This window comes from Gouania willdenowi, chromosome 21, assembly GCF_900634775.1.
Source record: "Gouania willdenowi chromosome 21, fGouWil2.1, whole genome shotgun sequence".
In the NCBI taxonomy this organism is placed as follows: Eukaryota; Metazoa; Chordata; class Actinopteri; order Blenniiformes; family Gobiesocidae; genus Gouania; species Gouania willdenowi.
In genome coordinates, this window is record NC_041064.1 from 25,776,968 (window position 1) to 25,800,282 (window position 23,315).

Consider the following 23,315-nt stretch of genomic DNA (forward strand, 5'->3'; position numbering starts at 1 on the left):
GTTAACACTCATTCTGCAGATCCTGATGATGGGCTTTGTTTCTCTGCTTGTATGTGTGGACTGCTTTCTAACCTACCTTTTCTCATTTTAATAATACGTGAGGGGGAAAACTAACAGCTGTAGCTGCGGATGACTTCCATCTTTTAGACACACCTCATTGTGTACTGACACACAGTGACCTGTTGTTTCAAACCGTCACTAATAATAGCAGTGTGTGTCGTCTTTAGGCCGATGAACGATATCGTAAGAACGCCCAAGGATCTCCTCAGACAGCTCAGACCAAACCACCGCAGCCTCCAGTACCGCCACGCTCTGAGTCTTCGTATCCCAATGGGAATCCTGCCACCGAGGCACCAGCTATGCATCGAACCGGAGAACCACAGGTAACGACAACAAACTCAGGTTTTTCTTTTATTTCTCTAAACTGAAGAGTCATTTGATCTGGTTCACACCTTTTTACCTCATCAACAGTATATCATATCACTTGGGACCAGGTTTTTTTTTTTTTTTTACTTATTTTTTATTAAGGATTTCTGAACATTTACACATGTACATTATCAAGTAATCAACTTGGCAGTGAATCAACATGTCCTTATTGTCTGGTAATGGGACCAGGTTTTAAGACCAACTATGACAAGCTATGACAAACATTTCCTAGTGAAACTATTTGTAATGAAATAACATGCAATTTTTGCTTATGGTAAAACAGAAAAACACATCATTTAAAAATATTTAATGAAGAAGATCATGTGGATTTTTTTAAGAAGAGAACATTTTGTTTCATGTGACAAAATGCAGTTAAAATGTAAGGCAGTAAAGTGTAAATATTCTGGGCTTTAAAATTATATTTTTAAAATATTTTTGACATTAAAATGTTAAATAAAACGTATTAGCCTCAATGAATGATCATTACTGTGCAAGTATCAAGTTTACTTTTTGGATTAAAAAGATTTTGTTGATTACAACTAACAAAACATCTTTCAAGTTAAACCACCATAATTTCACTGTTTAATAAGGTTTGACTGTAACAATGCACAGCATCTACTGTGTTTTCTGTCTGTTGATGCAGTGAGTGACTGTTACACTCTGCAGTATTGTTTATTAAGACACACCACATTGATGTAGCAGCTCTTCACTGATGTGTGTGTAAATAATCACTTTTGTGTGATTTTCTAAACGTCCGTCAGTGTTGATGTGGTAGAAGAAAAAAAAAATAATAGCCCCACATGCATTAAATTAGGTCAGCCCAGCATTGTTGTGGATGTTATTAAATAGTGGCTCAGTATTTATGTGACAACAGATGTGGAACATGTGTTTTGTTCTCATGTGATCCAATTTCAAGAAAAAGGAAACTGGACTTCAAACAAACATTTCCACTAATGACACTGTTTGTTTAGCTGTAGCTGTCCAGTTGCTCTCCATGACTAAACGTGATGAAATATTTCCAGTAACCTTTAACATTTATAGGCCTGTTGGCCGGCACGCACACACCAACAATCGCTTTATCCATCCCTGAAAATATTTACAGCTTTAATTACAAGACTTGCTAAAATTAGTTGTTTTTGACACCATCCTGATCATGGCCACTGGATTTAAGGCGATATGTTTATTTTGCAATGATATGTATCTGGTGGAACTTGAAAAATGTTATCCCTCTATCCTTCCCAGACTAAAGTAAGCTTATTGATTAAGAAGTAAAACTTTTTTTTTTTTTATGCCAAAACAGCGCATAAACCAACACTTTGAAGGCCTGAACATTTAAAAATGAAATTTATGTTTGTCTTTTTCACATCATTTAATTAGTTTTTGTTCTTTGTTCTTTGTTGTCTCTCTCTCTTCTAAATTGTTTCTTGATAAAATCCTTTTTCTCATGTAAATTTTCATAATGCAGTCTAAACTATCCACTGTTGCATCTTTTGACTGTTTCTCTCTCTAGGTTTGTACTGGGTTTCAGCTTAATTTCTTCCTTTCTTCTTTGACAAGGTGCAGTCAATCGAAGAAGGAAATATTTGTGCCTCATGCAGACGGAAGAGTTTTATGCTAAACTTTATTTGCAAACTTTGTGCTCATCATAGATGTCCTCCTTTTTCTCTAATCACTTCGTTATATTTGCTGATGTACAAAAGTGAGAAATTATTTCCTGAAAACTTTTATGGAGGAAAAATGAAGTCAACATGTAGCCTGAAGTAGGCCAGACGTATAAAACATGCTGACCTCACTGCTCGAGGTTTGTAGTTGAATAACCATCCTTCACCTTCCACCATGTTTTCATTGCTGTTTATTTTGTCGTGATTATCGTATCGATCCAAAAAATGTCCTAATCGATTTTTCTAATCATGTTTTTTAACAAAAAAAAAAAACTTTTAATTGCGTTAACATATGCATAGCACGTAAACGCCCGGTCAGTAGGTGTCAGTAAACCACATCAGACCTTGTTAAACTACCTCACTCCTCATGGCATTTTAGCTGGAAGTTGATTGCTATATATTTTCACAAAACACACTGGGCGCTTTTATAGATAGTGTGTGTGTGTGTGTGTGTGTGTGTGTGTGTGTGTGTGTGTGTGTGTGTGTGTGTGTGTGTGTGTGTGTGTGTGTGTGTGTGTGTGTGTGTGTGTGTGTGTGTGTGTGTGTGTGTGCGTGCGTGCGTGTGTGTGTTTTAAGAATTTAAGAACATTTTTGAAAAATTGATTTTGACAGTTTGATAAACATACCACTTGTTTTTGATGTTGGCGCTTGAATTACAGTAAGTTAGAATGTACTAGTTCTTGCAATTTAAAAAAAATAAATAATTGTATTTCATACAATTTTGTACTTGTAAAGGTGAAATTTGTAATTATTGATTTGGCAATGTATATCGTATTGTTTAGTATTGGGATATATCCAGTGCTTAAAGCCGATATCCGGAGTTTCTGAGAAATGTCTCGCCCTAAACAACCTCACGTCTTCCCACTGCCTCTGCCAATCTACCAGAAGCCACGCCTCTACTTTTCTGCGCCTCGGGGCACATTGATATAGGTCTATGGTTTAGGTAAGAGCCAAAATCATATTTACCTGTTTGCTGTTGTGACGCATTCACTTTGATTGACACTCTCAAAAACAGGAAGTCAAAGCCTATTGGCTGAGCGATCACGACGATCGTTTCCATTTGTATAGGGGTCTGTAGGATGAAGGAGGGACTTATACACATTAATGTATATAAATGACCACTGGCAGTAGACCATAGTAAAAGACAAGTTAGGTATTTTTTTGCATTTCAAAAGAATCATATATAAACAGATTTCTCAGAAACTCCAGAGATCAGCTTTAATTTGTAAATCATCAGGTCCTGGAACACAGGCAGCGTGTTGTTCCTGCAGTAAGAGAGAGACAAAAATGTCACGGAATACATTTTTTAACAGGGCCTTTTGCTAACTAAATGGGCCAATAATATCACATGAACACAATCAACCAATTAACCTAAATATTTAATAAATGAATGATGAATCAGCGTTAAAGAAGCATGGATAATCGCCCGTTACGGAGCGCATCCGTCTCTGCCATGTTTCAGTACCAAAGACCGCGCAAAATCACTGCTAATTTAGCCACTCATCACAAAGGTACAGCCATAAGGCCATAAATCAGCAGCACAGCACATAATGAACATATAACGTGTGTTTACATTTTATTTGTCCAAAACAGCAAAAAAAAGAACAGCCATGGAGCCCTTTGTATCCTTGCAACTTTTTTACATATTTCACAGCCCAGACCTGCCTTGTCTTTCATAAGTAAGAGTAAGAGTAGCAGCTCATCTTGGCTTTGAACTGAGCCTGTATCAATGTCCATACCGGAACTTTCCTTTTCTTCTCTCTGTCTCTGAGTCCTCCTCATGTCCCTTGGATAGTTCTCCTCCTGTGTCCTGTCTGTTGGAGGCAGGTTCATCATCGCGACAGGTGCTGCTACTCACTACGCTAACTGCTGCTACTAGCTACGCTAACTGCTGCTACTAGCTACGCTAACTGCTGCTGTGCTGCTGCTCCACGATTTCCATAAAAGAAACTTAGCATTATTTACCTCAGGCTTAACTTCACTTTAAATCAAACTGTTTTCTATCGTCTTCCAAACTGACAGAGAAACAATTTTTGCGCAAAATCACACTTTAGACATAGCGTGGGCGTGGCCTGACTTTCCCCTCTCTTCCTCACTCGTGCTCAGTTTTTACATTCAGTTTTGTGTGTACAATGACATTTCCAGTGATTTCAACTCAATAAAAGACACTATTCAAACGTAATACTTCAAAATTAAATCAAAACACCCAAAGGCAAATAAGGTGCTAAAAAAAAATTAAATTAGGTGCTGCATCCAATCAAATAAGTGCCGGTCAAAATCTGGAGGTGCCGGCAGGATCCGGCTCAAATTAAGTTCTGGATATATCGTATCGTGACATGCAAATCGTGAATTGTATCGTATCGTCAGATTCATGCCAATTTACACCCCTAGTATTCACTGCATGCAGACTAACCCGTGCTTCCCACTGTCTTCTGTCCTTGTCGTCTGGAAGGTTCGCTCACACGTGGCTGCTTTAAAGAGTAGCAGAGGTTTGGTTTTGCCGAGCTCGTCCTCCCCGTCACCCGCTGCGTCGCACTCACACTCCTTCACTGAGACGCTCGTTTCTAACTTTGAAAACCATCAACGTCAGGGCAGCCATGATTTTCCTCATCTCCCTTCATCATCATCATCCTCATCATCATCATCCTCATCATCACCCTCCACATCAGCAACGCCTACACACATTGACCCACACCATGAACTCACAACTTCAGAAGAGGCTCCACCCAGGGTAAGATAGGATCAGAACTTCCTCCTGTAGCAGTAGAATCCATCCTATCATTGCAAATATTCTGTAAACACAATGAATGAACCCTCTTAGTTTCAATAATATACGTAAATAGTGAAGGAGCTGCTGCCTCATATAGTCATTATTCATTCATTTGATCCACACAATATTAGTCAAAGTCTTCCCTATGGACCAAAACTCATTTCTCAATATTTTTTTCTCAAAATGATGATATAGAATATAAATCTCAATATTTTTAACTCAAAGTCTTACCAGAAAGACAATTCTGAGTTAAATTTGCTTATGCAAAAAACGTGTGAGTTCTGTATCGTGTCTTTTTGTAGGAAAAGGTCTGCGTTAAGACGCACTCAGCAGTCTAACTGTGCTTTTCATGCTGTTCTGAGCAGTAGCAAAAGCAGCAACTCCCTAAAATGAGTATTTTAATACAAAATAAGTTATAAAATAAAAATATTTTGTTATAGGCAATATTGTAATTTTCTATATCACCAAAATTGAAATCTCGATATATCTTGAATTTTTATGTATTGCTCAGGTCTACTATGTATAAATATTATCCTAACACTAAGCGCTCCAACACTTTAATAAGAGGAAGATGGTTCAAAGACATTTCATAGAAGTAATTATTATAATCAAAAAAGTTTAGAATAATTTCCTGTATTGTGAATATTTTTTTGGATTCTTTAGTTATTTATCTACCATAGTCTTTCAATCGTGATATAAAAGTTCGGGCTTTAGGGACATTTTTCAGACTCAAATATGTCTGCTATGTATTGCTTCTTCTTTTCTATAATCTTCCTTTTTAGGTAAGGTGCGCAGTTGAGCTGTAAACCTATTTCTTGCTGTCCGTATCTTTGTATGTATTTATGTACTGTATGTACGCTCATTATTTTGCTCTGCAGATACAGTATATGCACACATGCCAGGAAGATGAGCCTGTGCAGGTTTTATTGTTCACATCTATGCTCAGTCTCTGGATGGAGGACTTCTCCCAGCTGTTTTTCTCCTTTGCTTTTGACGTCTCAACACAGTTGAATTTGTTTTCTAAATGTTGGATTCGGAAGATTGGTGGATTTTGTTTAATCGAAGCACAGTCACGTTTCTTTAGAGTGTGTATGTATAAGCTGGTCATTGTGTTTATCATGAAAGATTCCTGTCAGGACTTCATCAAGGTCACCACTTTTGTCGAAGCGAGACTCGCCTCATCACCATGGCAACGCCTCAAACAGCAGCCATGCTGCGCACCGCAACAATCCCAGGTATAAACTGCTGCAACGATCAACTGCTCTGGTAGTCATTGATCTGACACTAAGTCACAAAAACACTTACCGGTAGATCTGTAGAAAACACACGTAGAGGTATTTCAAAAGATCAGTATTAAGTTTACAGTAGTATTACAGATGCAAAAACTGTGGAAGTCAGATCAGAAGAGAATTTCAGTGGAGCAGTGAAACCCTGCAAATGTAAAGATTATTGTCTGGTAAGATTAGAAATGCTCAAAAACAGGACGTTAGCACTGAATGAGTGGAATAAAATCCACTGTGCAAAGATGAATTCAAGATCATTTTTGCACTGGTTGTCCTAACTGTTTTTGCTGTTTTCATCAGAGCAGGAGAGTGGGAGTGTAGATTATGTAAGAGGGATTGCTGTCTAACCCTGTTTACTGTGCATGTGTGTGTGTGTTAGCACTTACACACACAGTTCTTTCACTGAGGTCCTCCTGCTTACTTTTGCACATTTGATCTCCTCATCAGTGAACCTGATCGGGAACATCAGTTATGTTACATGAATTTATGTATTTTGTATGTATTGTGTAACTCTATAGCTTTATAGATTTATAGCTGAAGATAATAATTGTTTTATCCGGCAGTGGCCTGGGTGTTCATTTTTTGGCAGCAAATAAAGAGTTTATTGTTAAACTTGAGGTTTTAAAAGCAGGAATGTAATGTAGGATGTGAAGGAGAACCACACATTAGCACAAAAAAGTTGATTATTAATTTATGAACTTTGTAAATGACATATACGTCAATTATCAAAGGAATGAAATACCTCTGCCTGACAGTAGTAAGGAGCACGATAAGGCTCCAGTATGATGTAAATTGTTTGATTCTGCATCAGGAGATTTTTATTTCTGTGTACACTAGCGAAAAAATGCTGCTTGGGACTTTAGTCTGCTGGAAACTCTTGGGTAATGGTATTGCCTTACACTGAAATACAGTATGTAGCACCTATCTATGCATTGATGCAGCCCAGCAAACAGTAATTTCTAATAGAAGCGTCTATTTCAAAGCAAACATGTTACAAAATCAGCTTATGAAACACATTCACCAGTTTGAGGTGACAGTCAAGCAATTCAGGAAAAGTCTGATGCTTTTAAAAAACTTTTCATGCCAAAAGAAGAGCAACACAATATAAACAGGAGGTTGTGTTATGACCAATCCACAAATAGTCAACAGAAATGTTACACTGGTTTAAAATAAACCACACGCTGCCAGATTTCCAGTGTCTTCTGTGACTCTGCTGTGGTTCATCTCTGTAGTGTTGCGGAGCCTCGGCTGCTGTGGGAGCGAGTGGAGAAGCTGGTCCCCAGGCCGACCAGTAACACCGGTAGCGGAGGCTCCAGCTCCTCCAGCAACTCCAGCAACTCCAGCTTACAGCGCGGTTCTCAATGTGGTTCTGGAGAGAGGTTCAGGGCCCGCTGTGAGTCCACGTCCACCATGAATCCAATATGAAAGAACATCCAGAGTGTTTTAAAGTCAACATTGACATGATGTAATTCTAAACCCTCTAGCCTCTTCCAAATCAGAGGGTTCTCCCCTCCAGCGGCCTGAGAACGCTGGGAAAAAATCAGAGGACAGAAGGGACTTGGTCAGACCCAACCGAGCGGTGAGAGTTAGAGCTGAGTAGGAAGTAGCTGCTAGCTAGCTGCTAGCTGGGAGTAGCCTTAGAGTTAGATGTTCAGTATGCACACGACACAATGCTTTTCTTCTCTCTGAGTGTGTGTTCGATGGTTTGCTGTGACCTTCACATTTGTGTGTATGACGTTTAAAGAAAGATTCTGATTAACAGCTTCATGAAATGTGCTCGTGATGCGATCAAACCGGTTGGATTCGATTGGCTGATGAGCTTGCTTTCTCTCCTCGGCTGTTTTAACTCATGCCTCTCTAACCTCGATTAAAGGCTTTTTCTTCCTTTTTCATCGTTGCCGTTTTAATAACTGGTTCATTGTAGAATTAATCCACTAACCTTACCCACAGTAGCCTGAAGAATGTCAGCTGTCAGCTCATCGCTCTCCTCACTTCATCTTTTGGCTTTGCTGCTTCCTATTGGCTGCCCAATGACTTCCTCTTCTCTCCCGCAGCTTTCTGTTTCCTGCTAATATGACCAGGCCAGGATGAGAAATCTGAGATGCTGAATGATCTCACAGAGAGAGAAACAGAATACTCAGAGAATATGAAATAATTAAAAATCCCATCTTGGTTTGGCTTTCAGGACCTTACGGCGTTAGCGAAGGAACTGCGTGCAGTGGACGATGTTCGCCCCCCAAATAAAGTGACAGACTACTCCTCTTCCAGTGAAGATTCAGACACCACCGACGATGATGATGATGAAGAGGTCGACCAAGAGGCTGGAGAGGAGTCGACCTCAGGCCCAGAGGACTCCAAAGCCGTGTATGTGCATGAGCTCATGCTCAGATTGTCTCCTATCTGTGATCAGGTTCTGTTTTAAGAGGTTTACTCAATTTCTTTACGCAAAATGATCACATATTTTACATAGAATGGTTACGTTGATCTTCCATTTGTTAAGAATGCTGAAATTTAAAAGATAGGATCTGTAAAGTGCTGGTTTAATAACATATATGATTAAAATTTTTATTTTTCCCCTCTTTTTCGTAAAAAGAAATTAAAAGCACATTCTGAGAATGTTCACATTTATTGAACAACATAATGTGATTAGTATGAAATGTACGATTTGCAGTTGATCTATCAATACAAATAACAATAAACTACAGTGCAGTAATGTTAAATGATGGTAATAAAAGCATATGTATTGTATATACTGTTTATGTACATATAAATGTACATATAAATCAAGTCCATTTGCCAGTTACCATGATATGAAAATAAATTGTCATTTTTTTATTTACAGTACATACATTTTTACATCCTGAACTGAACATCACACAATACAAACTAAAGGCAAAGCTACTAAGTAACATGTTCTTGTTGGGCCTTATACATTTATTTAACATAACTTTAGCTTGGGTATTGGAGTATCATTGGTGTTTTGCTGCCATCTGCTGTTCAGTTCAGTGCTCTGGTTTGTGTTATAATTGTCACTAAAACAGTGCAACCCCAAATGGTCAAATTAGAGATAAAATGTAATTTAATTAATAATCAAATGTAATGCAAATCCTGTCATTTTTACGGTAACATTTGTCATATTGACACAGGTTGTGAAACACTTCACATTCATCATCACCATTAGGTCTTAATATTCTGACAATGGTGTGTCATCTCTAACATCTTCATCCATCAGAGCTTGTATTTAATACTTGAAGTCCGTGTAAAGCAGAAATACATTTGTGCTCTGAGTTTGTCACATCACAGAAACGTGTCATTGACCAATGAGCCAAATTTGAAAATCAGGTCCCAAAATCATGAAAAAGCAAGCACTGAGATGCTGGGTGCGTGTCAGTTAGAGGCACTGGAACCACGCCCAATGCACAGGAAGTGCATAGCCTCCGTGTACTGTGTTTATGGGAGAGTGCAGTGTGAAAGCAGCTCCAGCATCGATAGTGCTTCCAAAAGTGCTAGAGGCAAAACACACAATCGTGGTGCAAAAAAAAGTGCTAATTTCATGGATAATGTGGCACAGGCGGACACTTTTTATTCCCCTGAGTCTGAATATGTGGTTTGTTTTTGGCTAGGGGCCGAATTACACCCACTGGAGGCTGCAGAAGTTTGGTGTGCTTTAGCAGCAGGGGCGGGTTTATGCTAATGATGGCTTCATTACATAACATGTCCATGATTTCTGACCCACCCATTAAATCCTGAAAACAAAAATTTCAAACACAGTTTGTGAAGCCAAGCTCCACAAATAGATTACAAATGTTTGAATGGCTTTTTACATGTTTTAAGTCAATACATTTATGATCTATTTAATGTGTTCAGAAGAAAATGGCTGAATTTGCTTTATACAGTCTTTAATAGGAAACAATCAAACTCACATGAGGCATTGCCACTTATGCTAATTATGTCCTATTTCTCTTGCAGTTCTTCCAGGCTGAGCAATGGAGAGACTGAGTCTGTGAAAACCATGATCGTTCATGATGAAGGTGAAAGTGATGCGGGTTCGACCCCCTGCAAAGACAGCACGCTGATTGTCAGACAGGTACTGTCAGTGAAGAAGGGAAGCGTCCTTCACCCCATACTTTCACTCATTCCTTTTTGTTTTCTCCCACTGTTCTTACATTCAGTTTGTTCATGTTTTGTGTTGATCATGTTTAGTTCCGTATGGATTATGTAAAAAAAAAAAAGACTTAGTGTTCATTACACATATTTTACAATGATTACTTTGCCAACAGCAAAATGACACTTAAAAACCCAAACTTATGATATTTCATGTACCGTTAGAGAATAGACTCTTTGGCTGAGGATTCACAAAGTTCAAAATAAAGCTTCAATACAGTTTATGCAAAGTGACGAATCAACAACAATAAGCATTCATTTAAAGCACATGTATCAAACTCAAAGCCCAGGGCCCAAATTCGGTCCTTTAGAGCATCCAATTCGGCCCGCAGCAGAAAGTAAAAATGACAGAGTAACATTAATTGTTGTGTAAATTACCAAATGATTCAGTTGTAGATCTCTCAAATTCTCCAATTTAATGAAACACTGTAATATTTTTAGGGGCTTGCATTTTTCCTTTGTTTATATTACATAAATGCAGTCATTTCTAATTGCAAATTGTAGAAAGAACTCTCAATTTTGCGATAAATCTTGCAATTTCTAACAAAATTCTTCTAAAATACGCATCAATGTGGTAACAAAATAAATATTTTTTTAGGTGAATTAAACTGATATTGAAAATTAGGGCATAATTATGTTAAAATTGTTCTTTTTTCCCCACCTATAATCTGGGGCCCACTTGAGATGAAACTGGTCCGTATTTGGCCTCTGAACTAAAAGGAGTTTGATACCCCCTGATTTAAAGGCTTCACAAAATGACAAAGTCACTTTTACTCAATGAGTTCCATGAGACAACCAAACTAGACAAACTTTAAATTGTGAAAAAGATTAGATACATTATTATTCTAAACTCATAACATTCAACATTTCTATTCAAGCTGTATTGTTACAGAATATTTCAGTGAGACAGTTCTTCTTATTTCAATATATTTTTTTAGCTCAGACACCAAACAGTAGTTTGACAACGATGATAATACTTCAATATTAAAGTAGATAAATCTTTTTAAAATGTGTTTTTAGTGCTCAGAAAAGAGAGAAAATAAATGTGGTGTTATTGACTAACAGGGTTTTCTTCCCGCCTGTAGAATAGGCACAGTAGACTGTTCTACACTGTAGCGCACACCTTCCCACCTCCTGAGCTGATCAGAAACATGTGTAGACCCACAGCTGTCTGCCCCTCTTTCTACTTCCAGAGTGCAGGTGACAACAGAAAGCGCTCGGGCCAAACCCACAACCCCAGCCTGCTCACAGGCTTCGCCCCAAGCCCTGGCTCTCCGTCAGGCGTGGGCCTCCTCCACCACACCCCCAGCCCCCACAACCACCACCATCATCACCACCACCATCACCATCATCCCACACAGCACTCGGACAGGAATGGCTTTGCTGGTCGCATCCACCACCTCCCTGACCTGATCCAGCAGAGCCACCATTCCTCTCCTCCCTCCACTGCATCCCAGTCCCCCTCCTCCTCCTCCTCCAGCCATGCCAGTCCCTCCTCTATGTCCCCTCTGAGTCCGCTGGACAAGCTGGGTATCCTCACAGAGGTACGTCCCCTCAGCCACACCATGGACACCTGCTTTAGAGATTTGGAAGCCAATACTGATCCAGGTCATGTTTTAATCATCGCACTTTAGGCGACAAAGTTGCATTTTTGCCACTGGAGGTGTTGTTGGATAAAGAAGTTGAAAATACAGCCCAACAAGACAACGTTGCTGCTTTCTACCAATCTATAGCCAACACTAAGTGTCGATGCAAAAATGATTTAGAGCTGCGTTTATATTTGAGAGTGAGCCAGGGGCAGCAGAGACAAGAGCAGAGTGAGCAGGAAGAGACACAGCAAAAATGAATCTTCAACATGCCCGTGACTCTGATTTAGATCATTGGAAATGAACAGAGGGGTATTCCATAAAGCGGGTTATGTTCAAACTCTGAGTGTCCCATTCCTAAACGCGAGGTATGTTCTTCTCTCAGTATGTTACCATGGCAACATTGTCCGTGAACGAAACCTGGTCGCTGGCAGGTTTTATCAAAGAAACCCTGGGTTTCTACCTGGCTCCTCCCACCTGAACACCGTTTCTGAACACTTTAATGAACCTTAACTCTTCTCTGAAACACATTAGTAACATCACACACCACAGACGTGTTCACATCATTACTAATGTTGTGTTGCTTTACGGTTTCACACTGAGAGGTTGATCTGCATCAAAACATCTACTGACGTCTGTAGTAAAGGAGGAGATGATAATTTAGATGAATCCACTGAAAATATGATGGCGCAGTGAGTTGTGACGTTGCTCTTGGAAGCGATAGGTCATGGGTTCGCGTCCCGCTTCAGTGTTTTTTTTAGGACGTATAGATGACTCTGGCGACAATATTACATTAAAAATCAATATAAATGATGCAATATCGAGCGGCATTTAATGTCTTAATATCCAGTGTAACGGGAGGGCTCTCTATGTTGCCATCCTATGCTGCTGCTACGCCTCCTCAGACACATTTTATTCATATTATTTACCGCTCGTCACGTCACTGAAGCAATAAAGTGATGAAGCGACCAAAAAGTGTGACTAATTACGGGTGATTTAAGCCACTATAGTCACTGAAGACTGAACGCACCTTTAGAACAGGCTCATATTCCTCAAGCACCGGCTTATTTCACCCATTATGGTGAATAAATCACTATTTTCCGGGTGGTTGCCATGGCAGCTCGACTCATCTTCGATCTATTGATGATGGCTTTTTATCGCGCGCGTGCACGTCAGTAACCCAAGGTTTACATACTCAGGGTTGATTGACCCACTTCATACCAGCTGTAATGGAATCCGATACCCAGAGTTTCCCATCGCGGGGTATGTTGACCCAGAGTTTATGGATAGACTCAGAGTTTGTTAACCCTCCTTTATGGAATACCCCTCTGTTGTCTTTTGGTTTATGTTTGTTTAATATATCGGTTGACGAGAATGGACTGGCCATCTGGCAAACCGAACCTCATCCCGGTGGGCCGTCGACCTAAAATGGGCTGGTTTTTGACGAGTGAGTGGAGGCAGACATGGTAAAAGGTGGCCAAAAATGGTCCAAAAGTGCCAAAAATGTGGCAAGAAAAGAGTGTAAAGTGACTAAAATGGGCCTAAAGCAGTCAAGAGTGGCCAAAAATGGGCAAATGAAGAAGAACCAGGTGGTATGTAATGGCAAAGGTTAGCTTAAATTGGCAAAATGTGCCAATAAAAAGTGAAAATTGTAGGGTAAAAAAGAAACAAGTGGTATTTATTGGACTAAAGTTAGCTTAAATGGTAAATGGACTTGATTTATATAGTGCTTTATCCCCACACTGAAGCAGTCTCAAAGCACTTTACATATCAGCTCATTCACCCAATCACTCTCACATTCACACACCAGTGGGACAGGACTGCCATGCAAGACACTAGTCGACCACTGGGAGCAACTTAGGGTTCAGTGTCTTGCCCATGGACACTTCAACACATAGTCAGGTACTGGGATCGAACCCCCAACCTCTCGATCAGAAGACAACCCTCTACCACTTGAGCCACGGTCGCCCGTTAATTGGATGAAAAGTGGCCAAAAAAAAAAGAAAGAAAGGAAAAAAATAGGATACAAGTGTCAAAAGAACTTTCAAAAATAAGAAGAAAAGGGATACTTATTGACAAAATGTAGCTTAAGTCTGAAAAAAGTGTCAGGCAAAAATGGTACAAAGGAAGTTGCAAAAATGGTACAAAGGAAGTTGCAAAATGGGCAAAGGAAGTAGTTAAAAAGGGGTTAAAAAAGTGTCCCCATTTTAAAGTTTTCTGGTGGAATAATAATCAAAATGAAGACATAAAAAGCCACATGTTGAGCATTACTGAAACAATAACTACTTCACTGTGCTGGTGTCCACTGATTATGTAGTGGGCTGGTCTGGACAGAAAATGCCTGGGCTGAATGTTTGTCCCAGTGCACCCCTGATGGTGGAGCACCTTTCTGTGGATGCACCACGCTCATACCATCTCTCACCATTCTATTGGTACAAGCTTATGGAATGTAACGGAGTGAAGGCCTGTATTACCAACAGATAAAGCTAACTTCATTTTAAGTCTTTATCCTGAATTTATTCTCATATAATTTATACTAAAGCTAAATATTAATGTGCCCAGTCCACATTGTGCCAGGATCACTTTTCCCCACACATTCGTTAAGAAGATGAAGTTGATGTTTAGCAAGCCACTTTTTCCCTGACTGTATATCAAAGTGCTAGAAGTTCATCATTTTGCTTTCCAGAGCTCGTAAACAATCGATTTTGACAAAATTCACCTAATTTTTAAACTCTATAGTGCTTTAAATTTTTCATAGTTCATATTTCTCTCGTGTTTGCCATTTTTGTTGCAAATATTTTGGTTACCGTGAACTTCCACCTGATCCCACAATGCAGCGCGCAACTGAGATGTTAAATTCAGTTATTTTGGAAATGTTGATAGTAAGTTACCAGTGCAGGCAGACAACCTTTTGTTTACCTTTTCAAAATGCTGCCATGAGCGTGCAACATTGATAAATAAAACACAAGTGTTGAATGACATCAGTACAAACCGGACACCGGAATCAATGATGGGACATCCTGGTATCTGTCATCCACTGTAACATCCCAACTCATGGTAGACGTACTTCAGTTTCACAACTTGAACAAACCCATGAGTAAAAGACTCGCTCCAGCATCTCTCTGCTATAGTGACTGGGTGTGGTTTCAAAGCATCCACCAAACACTTAAATCTCACTTTCTACCTTGATGTTACTTATTTCCAATTGCAGACAATAGCTCAAAACACACAGAGCAGTTAGCAGCGCCACGGCAAGTATGCTTCCCATCAAGTTCCATCACAGATCATGTTTTTCCCCATTTTGTTGTGTGTGGTTTACACGATTTATATTTTATACCTTTCTCTTTTGTTGTGGTGCTTTTCATCGCCATACAGTTTTATATTATTTACCTTTCCTCAGTGCATGAGAAAGTTTTCCTGCACCTCTGTCTGTGTTTGTGAATGATTGCTGACTTTAGTTTTTCTCTCTGAAAAATCAATGCTGACTTTGTTTCTGGTCACTTGGAATAAATCTTTATTCAACCCCCTTTAGAGCCAGTCCAGTAACAACATGCAGAAACACAAGTCATCATCCTCCTTCACTCCGTTTATTGACCCACGCCTTCTCCAGGTCTCTCCATCCACTGGCAGCGCTCTCAACAATGTCGGTAAGACTTAAGAGACTCAATCTGCTCAGGGAGAACGACGGTGGGAAGTTTGGTAGGAAAAATTATTCATTGTGTTACTACAGCTTCAATAAAGGATTAAAGCAAAAATCCCAGTCACAACACTATATCAGACCAGCTGCCAGTTAAATACATGAAGTAGAAAGTGAAATGTTTTACTATAAATGATCAAATCTGGAACTTTCTCCTGCTCCAGTCATTAAAGGAGCATAGGACACGATCTAGAAATCAGACTTCATAGTGACACCACTGTGGTTAGTGTAACTGTAGCCATCAGCCAAGCCGGTGTAGTGGCGCGCATCAACTGTTTACAGCTCATACTAGAGGATAGATACCTGACCAAACCCTGACGGGACCCAACGGCATCGAACGGGTCGGGTTCGGACAGATATTTAGAACTGGTGATCAGGTTCGATCACATAGTGTCAGCGTCCTTCCTTTCCTGCTGCAGCAGCCACAGCTGTTATAGCCCTGTAGACTGCAGCTTTAACCGCAACGGTGAAAGCAGGATCCGCTGGACATGGAGCAGAGGAGGGACATTTATAAAGGAATACACTGTTGAAAAATTCCTTTTTCTGCACAGTAACATGGATTATCTTTATCTTTGATACATGATTATGTATTGTAAATAGGTCCGATGAGTCACTGCGCCCTTGTTTGTTTCACTTTCTCTTGTTACCCGTGCCCTGATCTGATGTTGACATTAACAGTTGTTTGTTAATAAAATCGGTGCTTACCACTAAAACTATGTAATTTATTTTAGAAAAAAGGACGTTGTCACTGTCGGGTCGGACTCAGATGAGAAAATGCGGCCCAATCCGCACTCCAACTGTGACACGGTTATTTATTTGCTCGCCGTACATGTGACTTTTTACTGCAAGACCTGTGCACATGCATCTGCATTTATCTGTGGAACCAAACAATAGTTTGTCCACCGTGCTGGTTTTCCTTCAGTCTCCAAGCTGTCTTCTTCTCATTTTTTTATTTCCGAGGTATTGGGCCGCCTTTCCAAGCCATCAGCATCATATGATTTATACGTCTGCAGAAATGCGCGGGGAAATCGGCCCCAGAACAGCAGTACAAAATGTATCACACACAATCCTGTTCAAGGCAATAGGGATAAATGTGTGTGGCTCATTCTCTTTGTTTTGAGCACTCATCAACCATTAGCATTAAAATACTTAAAATGAATGTTTATTTTTTCATAAATCCTGCCCTATGCCCCTTTAAGTTCTCAGCTAGAATGGTGGTTCTTACTGCGTCCAACCTACTAACCTACTAAGCTTTAATTATGTTTACTTGTTGCACTGAAGCTTTCCAGCCTCTGCTTTGCACATGAACAGAGGCTTCTTACTGCTTTGTTTGCTCTACTGCACCATCAAGTGGACGATAAATGCAAAACAGACACTTATTGTATGGTGTTGCCAACAATCAAATAATATTGCCATTCATTTTATAACAAAATCTTGTAATTATTATGTCTAAATGTCATACAGCTTCACATGTTCCTATTTACCTCTACAGTGAATCCACAAAGACCTAAAACGTTTAATCACAGACATTTGGAATTGGACTATGGAGTTATTGACTTTATGATAAAACAACTTATCAAAATAATGGCTGAATTGGATGCCTTACTGTTTAGCACTCTTGCACTGTTGGGTCTCAATCAACATTTTAAGAACATGTGCTTTGCTTGTACTATCAGCTGTTAATTACACTAAAAACAAATATCTATCATCTAATTTATTTCCTATCTATTGGTTGCCTGATTAGGCTTCCTAATCAATGAAAATATAGGTTTTAATATTTTTGGAGTTGGAGTCTGAGACTTTTTTGTGTCAATGTATTTATTTTTTTTTAAATAGTAAAATGTAGGATAGCTTGTTATGACATGTGTAGAACTGTACGTAAAACTGTTACATGGTTCCCCAGTTTTGCGTTAAATTATAATTGATAATTTTTTTCAATTACAATTTAATTAAGATTTTGACAGCAACATAATTTTTAAATTGCAATTATAATTACGCCATAATTGTAATTGATTATCAATTACGTGATTGCAATTATAATTGACCCCAACTATGATGGAAACCCAGCTATTCATACCACTACGTAAATGGGCGTACACTATATAGGCTTAAGCTGGGCTTTCAAATGAAACAAGGCGTTTGAGAACAACTGTAGAAGACTTGAATCCCTCTCTGTTTATTTGACTGATCCTCACTTAGCCTGGTACGCTTCTCACCCTACACCATCCTACCTAAGCCCTTCCCTTTCACCTTGTAGGCTATGCTAACGACCCTCGGCTGGCAGAGGCGCTGAGGGCAGACGCGTCGCGGAAAGGTTCGGTGGTCAACGTTAACCCGGTCAACACCCGCCCTCAGAGCGACACCCCAGAGATCCGCAAATACAAGAAGAGGTTCAACTCTGAGATCCTGTGCGCTGCTCTGTGGGGTAAGACAACCAAATGTGTAGAACTGTGAGCCTCGAGGACCAAGTTCAAACCCCTACTCTACATACAGTACGTGGGAAAAATGAATAATGAATGTGTGTGTGTGTGTAGGAGTCAACCTGTTGGTGGGGACAGAGAGTGGCCTGATGTTGTTGGATCGCAGTGGTCAGGGGAAAGTTTACCCACTTATCAACCGAAGGCGCTTCCAGCAGATGGACGTCCTCGAGGGACTCAATGTTCTGGTTACTATTTCAGGTACGCACACACACGCACACACACACACATGCACGCACATTCTCCTTATTTAGAAAAATATTTCCCCTGCGTTGAGGAAAAAAAAATGATCCATGAGATGAGCCTGCAGTCATATTGAATGACTATAGATTGAATGGTTATACAGATTCAGTTGTGACACTTGACCTGATCACAGTTTCTGGACAAAATTACACAAAACTACATTCATTTCACTTACAATATTTTATGAGTCGTTCACATCTATAGAATATTGGGTCACACTTTACTTGAAGTTTTATCCATAAGGCTGACATTACACGGTCACTCTCTGTCATTAGCATGAATACGGTGTCATGAAGGCAGTCATTAAGTGTTGTTCTCTAAATTATGAAACTTTTGGAGCTATGTTGGCATTTTTTGGGTTAGATGGAGACAATAGCGGAAAAAATCAGAGCCGGGCCGGGGGCAGGGCAAATGACCGGGCCCTTTAAACCCAAATAATAAAGCACATGATAACATTTTACAACATACACATGGCCGTAACTGCAGGGCTTACAAGCTTTGACACCATGGAGAGTGACTATGTCATTTTGAAGTCCATCAAACGGACATGAGGTATAACAAAATAAGAGAACAACAAAAAGCTCAGGATTGTCACTAACACAAATTCAAATCATCTCAGCACCACAGATAGAGATCACTGTATTTTGACTCCCACTTTAACCATTTCAACTCAGAGCCTGTATCAGTAGCTATAAAGTTTAGTAAAACTAGCACAGCGGCCCACATGTTCACAAACACTATTTCAATATGAAGTACTATAGGCTTACTCACCACTATTTGAAGCTCATCCACGATGCTCTGTATGTCGTTTTTCTTTGCTCTCTCATTCTCCATGGACAACATGGCAAGTCCACTCAGCCTCATGTGCACCTCAACTGGTTTTTGATAAGTTTTTACTTGGAGAATAAGCGGGACACGTGACTGACGTGCGCGCGCATACGCTGTGCAGAAACCATGTTGTTTCCATATGTGACGCTTGAAAAATTGAAAAATAGCAATTACTGAAGGCTTGTAAATAGTTGGGGTATGTACAAAAGCTTGTCACCTGAGGACGCGGCCGCTTATTTAAAGAAACTCACTTTAAGTACAGGTGAACGATTACAGGACCCATGGTAATCAGATGTGCACTTCTGGCCCGATGTTCAATGGCCAGAATGGTTTTATCTGATAGAAAAACCCAGTGTATGTACGAAAGAAAACCTAAAAGCATTAAGTCTCTAGATGCTTAGAACTGTTATGAACGGGCAGGTAGGCGGGCTGCTGTACTCCTGTTAACAAAGGTTTCTGTGTATTTCCACGTATTCTGATCATTTTCAATAGATGAGTCTCCATATCTATATTAAGTCTCCTCCTCGCTGCATATCAGTCCATTTACAGCTTTTTATGTTCACTTTTTACTGGATCCAGACTGAGATAGCGCTCTGTCCTCTCCCGTGCACCATCGCCTCAGCAGTCCTCTGGTTGTTTTGCACTGAGCCTGCTCACGCATGCACCTAATTTAGAATGCATACGCCACACAAAGTGGGTCTATATAACCCCTATAAACCCCATAAATCTGTATGATGGGTGACTGCCCATACTCTGTGCGCTTCTCGGCACAAGTCATGGGAGGGCCCGCCTTCTCTATCTCCCCTGAGCCGTGATAGAGGCTCGGCTCCCTTAAGTCCTACCTCCTATCCGGGCCCCTTGAGGTCCCAGGCCAGAGGGGTGCTGCCCTCCCAGCCCCCCCGCCCCTGGATGGAGGGATCTAGTGGGGTTAGGTAGGGTTATGGTTAGGGGATAGGGTAAAAAAGGGTTAGGGGTTAGGGTTACTAACGACACTTAATGACAGCCTTCATGACACCTTATTCATGCTAATGACAGGTGTCATGTCATAATAATGACAGCCTTATGTATAAAACTTGAAGTGAAGTGTTACTGAATATTATCTCATGCCTCACATTATTTGCCAATTGTTCCCAGCTATAAAAATCTGCCAAAATAGTTGCCTGCAGCGAAAACACACTCTGACATTACTCTATGCATGTTAACGTCATGTATTTTATTTTGTACAAGACTTTTAAAAACGTAAAAACAGCTTTTCGCAAATACCTTAAACATTTAGAAAGCAGACGAGTGTGTTGTATAGTAGACCATACCTAGACGTAGATACACGCACACATATTTAAAAAAAAAATGATGTTGGTTTTCCACTTCCTGTTTCTTTCTGTGTTGCACACTGATGTTTTGGCCAAGAGGATGTTGAGTAACACCCTGAACGCGTGATGCTTGTCTCGGTTGTAACAATGGCACGCGTAATGGCAACGAATGATGATGAAAACAAATACCACAGGGTTGCACTCGTGGTTATTTCCTTTTCTGACACTGGTTTCCTTTGCCAACTTCTGATTTTTTTCTGCTATTACTAATAATTTCCACTCAAATGCATCCTAGAGGTATTTTCACTGTATGTGGTGCAGCACAGAGCAATCTTACCAACTTATAAGTGATTTGTTTAATTTTTTGTGATCTTGCTAATAGATACATGTATAGGACAATTATGAAAAAAGCACCTAGCATGCCAAATTAAAAAAGGTTCTGGATTTATTCTTTTATTTTTTTTAACATTGTATTTTAATGTTCATTCAAGTATAATTTTAGCATAAATAATTTTATGATGAAATCTCTTTTTGTAGGAAAATGCACATGTACAACAAATACATTAATATTTAATAAGATGACAAATTTGGTTACGTGCCCTTGTATATTAAGTTTTATATGACAAGCATAACTCAATGTGTTTTATGTTCATGCAGAGGAAAAGCATGGGGAATAATTAACCCTTGTGGTATTCCATAGGGGGTGTGGGTCTCTTTTTATATTAAACTTGTGACAGAAACAGAAAAAAACAATCAGTGTGCTGAAGACCAACACAGGCTTTGTAACAGCTGAAATGGCTGTGGAACAAGAAACTGGACAGAATTGTGAGAAGTAGCAGATTGTGGCGGTCAGGTCGGTGTCTAGGCGTCTAGACGTCAGGTTTTCCAGACAGACAAGGAAAAAACTCTTCTTAGCTAAAGCCTCTGAGGCCTTCTTCCCCTTTCAGTTCTGTTTTATAAGCTTTCTTACCGTGTGGTGTCAAAAGAGGACAGCTGGATCTGATAATATAATATTATATAATATAATATAATATATATAATATAACTTAAAAAAAATATTGTAGCACACTGTGGTCCAAATTAAACCTTTTTTATTTGGTGTGTTTTCGCAGATTACCTGCTTTTAAACTTGTTGCTAATGTGTTATGTTGCTCCTTTTGTCACTTTTTTCTTTCTTTTCTACAAATTTCAGGTAAAAAGAACAAACTTCGTGTGTACTACCTGTCCTGGCTTAGGAATAAGATCCTGCACAATGATCCAGAGGTGGAGAAGAAGCAAGGCTGGACTACTGTAGGAGACTTGGAAGGCTGTGTCCATTACAAAGTTGGTAAGTAGTACTTACAGGTGGGTCTGTGTTAGCATCATAAAATATGAACCTCCTGTAATCCTAGTTGCCCCAGCAGTGACTTTAGCATCTCAGCTGGCTCCTCATCATGGGGAGGAGCAGCAGCTCAACTCTTGCATCTCGTCTGCTTTTTTTCGTACTCTGTCATTCTCTCAGACAGGATGGTCATTAAAATCATTCAATTTGTTTTAGAGAAACTGGAGAATATCTCTGTATTCAACTGATTTAACACAGTAAAGGATTAGTTTGACAAAAGGTTAGACAGTGGGGGAAAAAAAGGCTGTAAAAACAGTGTGAGATGAATCTTTCTTTAATTCTCCACATTACCACCAGTGCCGTCATTTCCCACATCTTCAAAATGTTTGTACGCCAATGTCAGAGTTAACGGACCCGCTAAATTTGTTTTTTAAAATCACAAACTTTGTGTGGAAAGTATTTTCCATGTGCAATGGTTATAAATGAGGCCCCTGATCCGACAGATTCAGTTTGGTTTGGAAAAGATTCCTGGCAGAAAATGGAAACAACTTCTATCAAAATGCATGGAGCTCATTAAAATCTACCCCCTCTACATTCCCAGATAGAAATAAAATAAACAGACACAGTTTGTCTTTATCACAAATGTTTTATCAGTTATTTAGTCTGCCGGTTGATGAAGTGGTCAACCAAACCATGTTTGAACAGTAAAAATAACAGTAGCTAAAATTTCCACCTCCATGGGTTTGAAAAGTTTGTGGGGTTTTTTTCCAGTGAAATATGAAAGGATCAAGTTTTTGGTTCTGGCTCTGAAGAACTCGGTGGAGGTCTATGCCTGGGCACCCAAACCCTACCACAAGTTCATGGCCTTCAAGGTGAAAACATGATCTTTTTTTGAAAAGCTGTCTTTAATTACGCTTGCTGCCAAATTCAAAAGGTGAAACACATCAATTTCCCTGTTTTTTCAGTCCTTTGGTGACCTGGTGCATAAACCTCTACTGGTCGATTTAACCGTAGAAGAAGGGCAAAGGTTAAAGGTCATCTACGGCTCATACTCAGGATTTCACGCTGTGGATGTCGACTCTGGAGCAGTTTATGACATCTATCTGCCTACACACGTAAGAACGCAGCATCATTTGTTGGGTAACAAGTTGTTTCTATGATGGCTTTATGTGTGATGATTTCCAGTGAAAGTATGGATGGTTTGATAGATTAGTCGATTAGAGACAAATGATCAATGGTACTCAGCAGCTCATCAAACACCTTGGGTGTCACTTTTTTTCAGATCCAGACCAGTATTCAATCTCATGCCATTATCATCCTCCCCAACACTGATGGCATTGAGCTGCTGGTGTGCTACGAGGACGAGGGTGTGTACGTCAATACCTACGGGCGCATCACCAAGGATGTGGTGCTTCAGTGGGGGGAGATGCCCACCTCAGTGGGTGAGTTAGTAACAGCAAAGCTCCTCACTTATGACTTTCACTCAATGTCATTTAAAATATTTGATATTCATCAAGTTAATTTTATGAGACGTTTGTAATGTACGGTA

General features: G+C 39.7%; 1 protein-coding gene across 9 annotated transcripts in view; it reads left to right on the top strand.

Annotated features, from left to right (window-relative positions):
- The window catches only part of LOC114455648 (mitogen-activated protein kinase kinase kinase kinase 4-like), a 104,290-nt gene that overhangs the window by 76,212 nt on the left and 4,763 nt on the right, over positions 1 to 23,315 (top strand). For 3 of the 9 annotated variants that reach the window (XM_028437016.1, XM_028437018.1, XM_028437019.1), the window contains 15 exons: positions 228 to 383; positions 4,540 to 4,818; positions 5,983 to 6,092; positions 7,373 to 7,533; positions 7,625 to 7,719; positions 8,326 to 8,504; positions 10,110 to 10,227; positions 11,498 to 11,848; positions 15,423 to 15,537; positions 17,845 to 18,012; positions 18,122 to 18,265; positions 21,638 to 21,772; positions 22,538 to 22,638; positions 22,732 to 22,881; positions 23,049 to 23,208. In XM_028437016.1, the coding sequence (XP_028292817.1) occupies positions 228 to 383; positions 4,540 to 4,818; positions 5,983 to 6,092; positions 7,373 to 7,533; positions 7,625 to 7,719; positions 8,326 to 8,504; positions 10,110 to 10,227; positions 11,498 to 11,848; positions 15,423 to 15,537; positions 17,845 to 18,012; positions 18,122 to 18,265; positions 21,638 to 21,772; positions 22,538 to 22,638; positions 22,732 to 22,881; positions 23,049 to 23,208 (2,422 nt within the window). The remainder of the gene's footprint in view (positions 1 to 227; positions 384 to 4,539; positions 4,819 to 5,982; positions 6,093 to 7,372; positions 7,534 to 7,624; positions 7,720 to 8,325; positions 8,505 to 10,109; positions 10,228 to 11,497; positions 11,849 to 15,422; positions 15,538 to 17,844; positions 18,013 to 18,121; positions 18,266 to 21,637; positions 21,773 to 22,537; positions 22,639 to 22,731; positions 22,882 to 23,048; positions 23,209 to 23,315) is intronic. The other 6 variants (XM_028437017.1, XM_028437022.1, XM_028437023.1 and 3 more) reach the window with 4 other exon arrangements.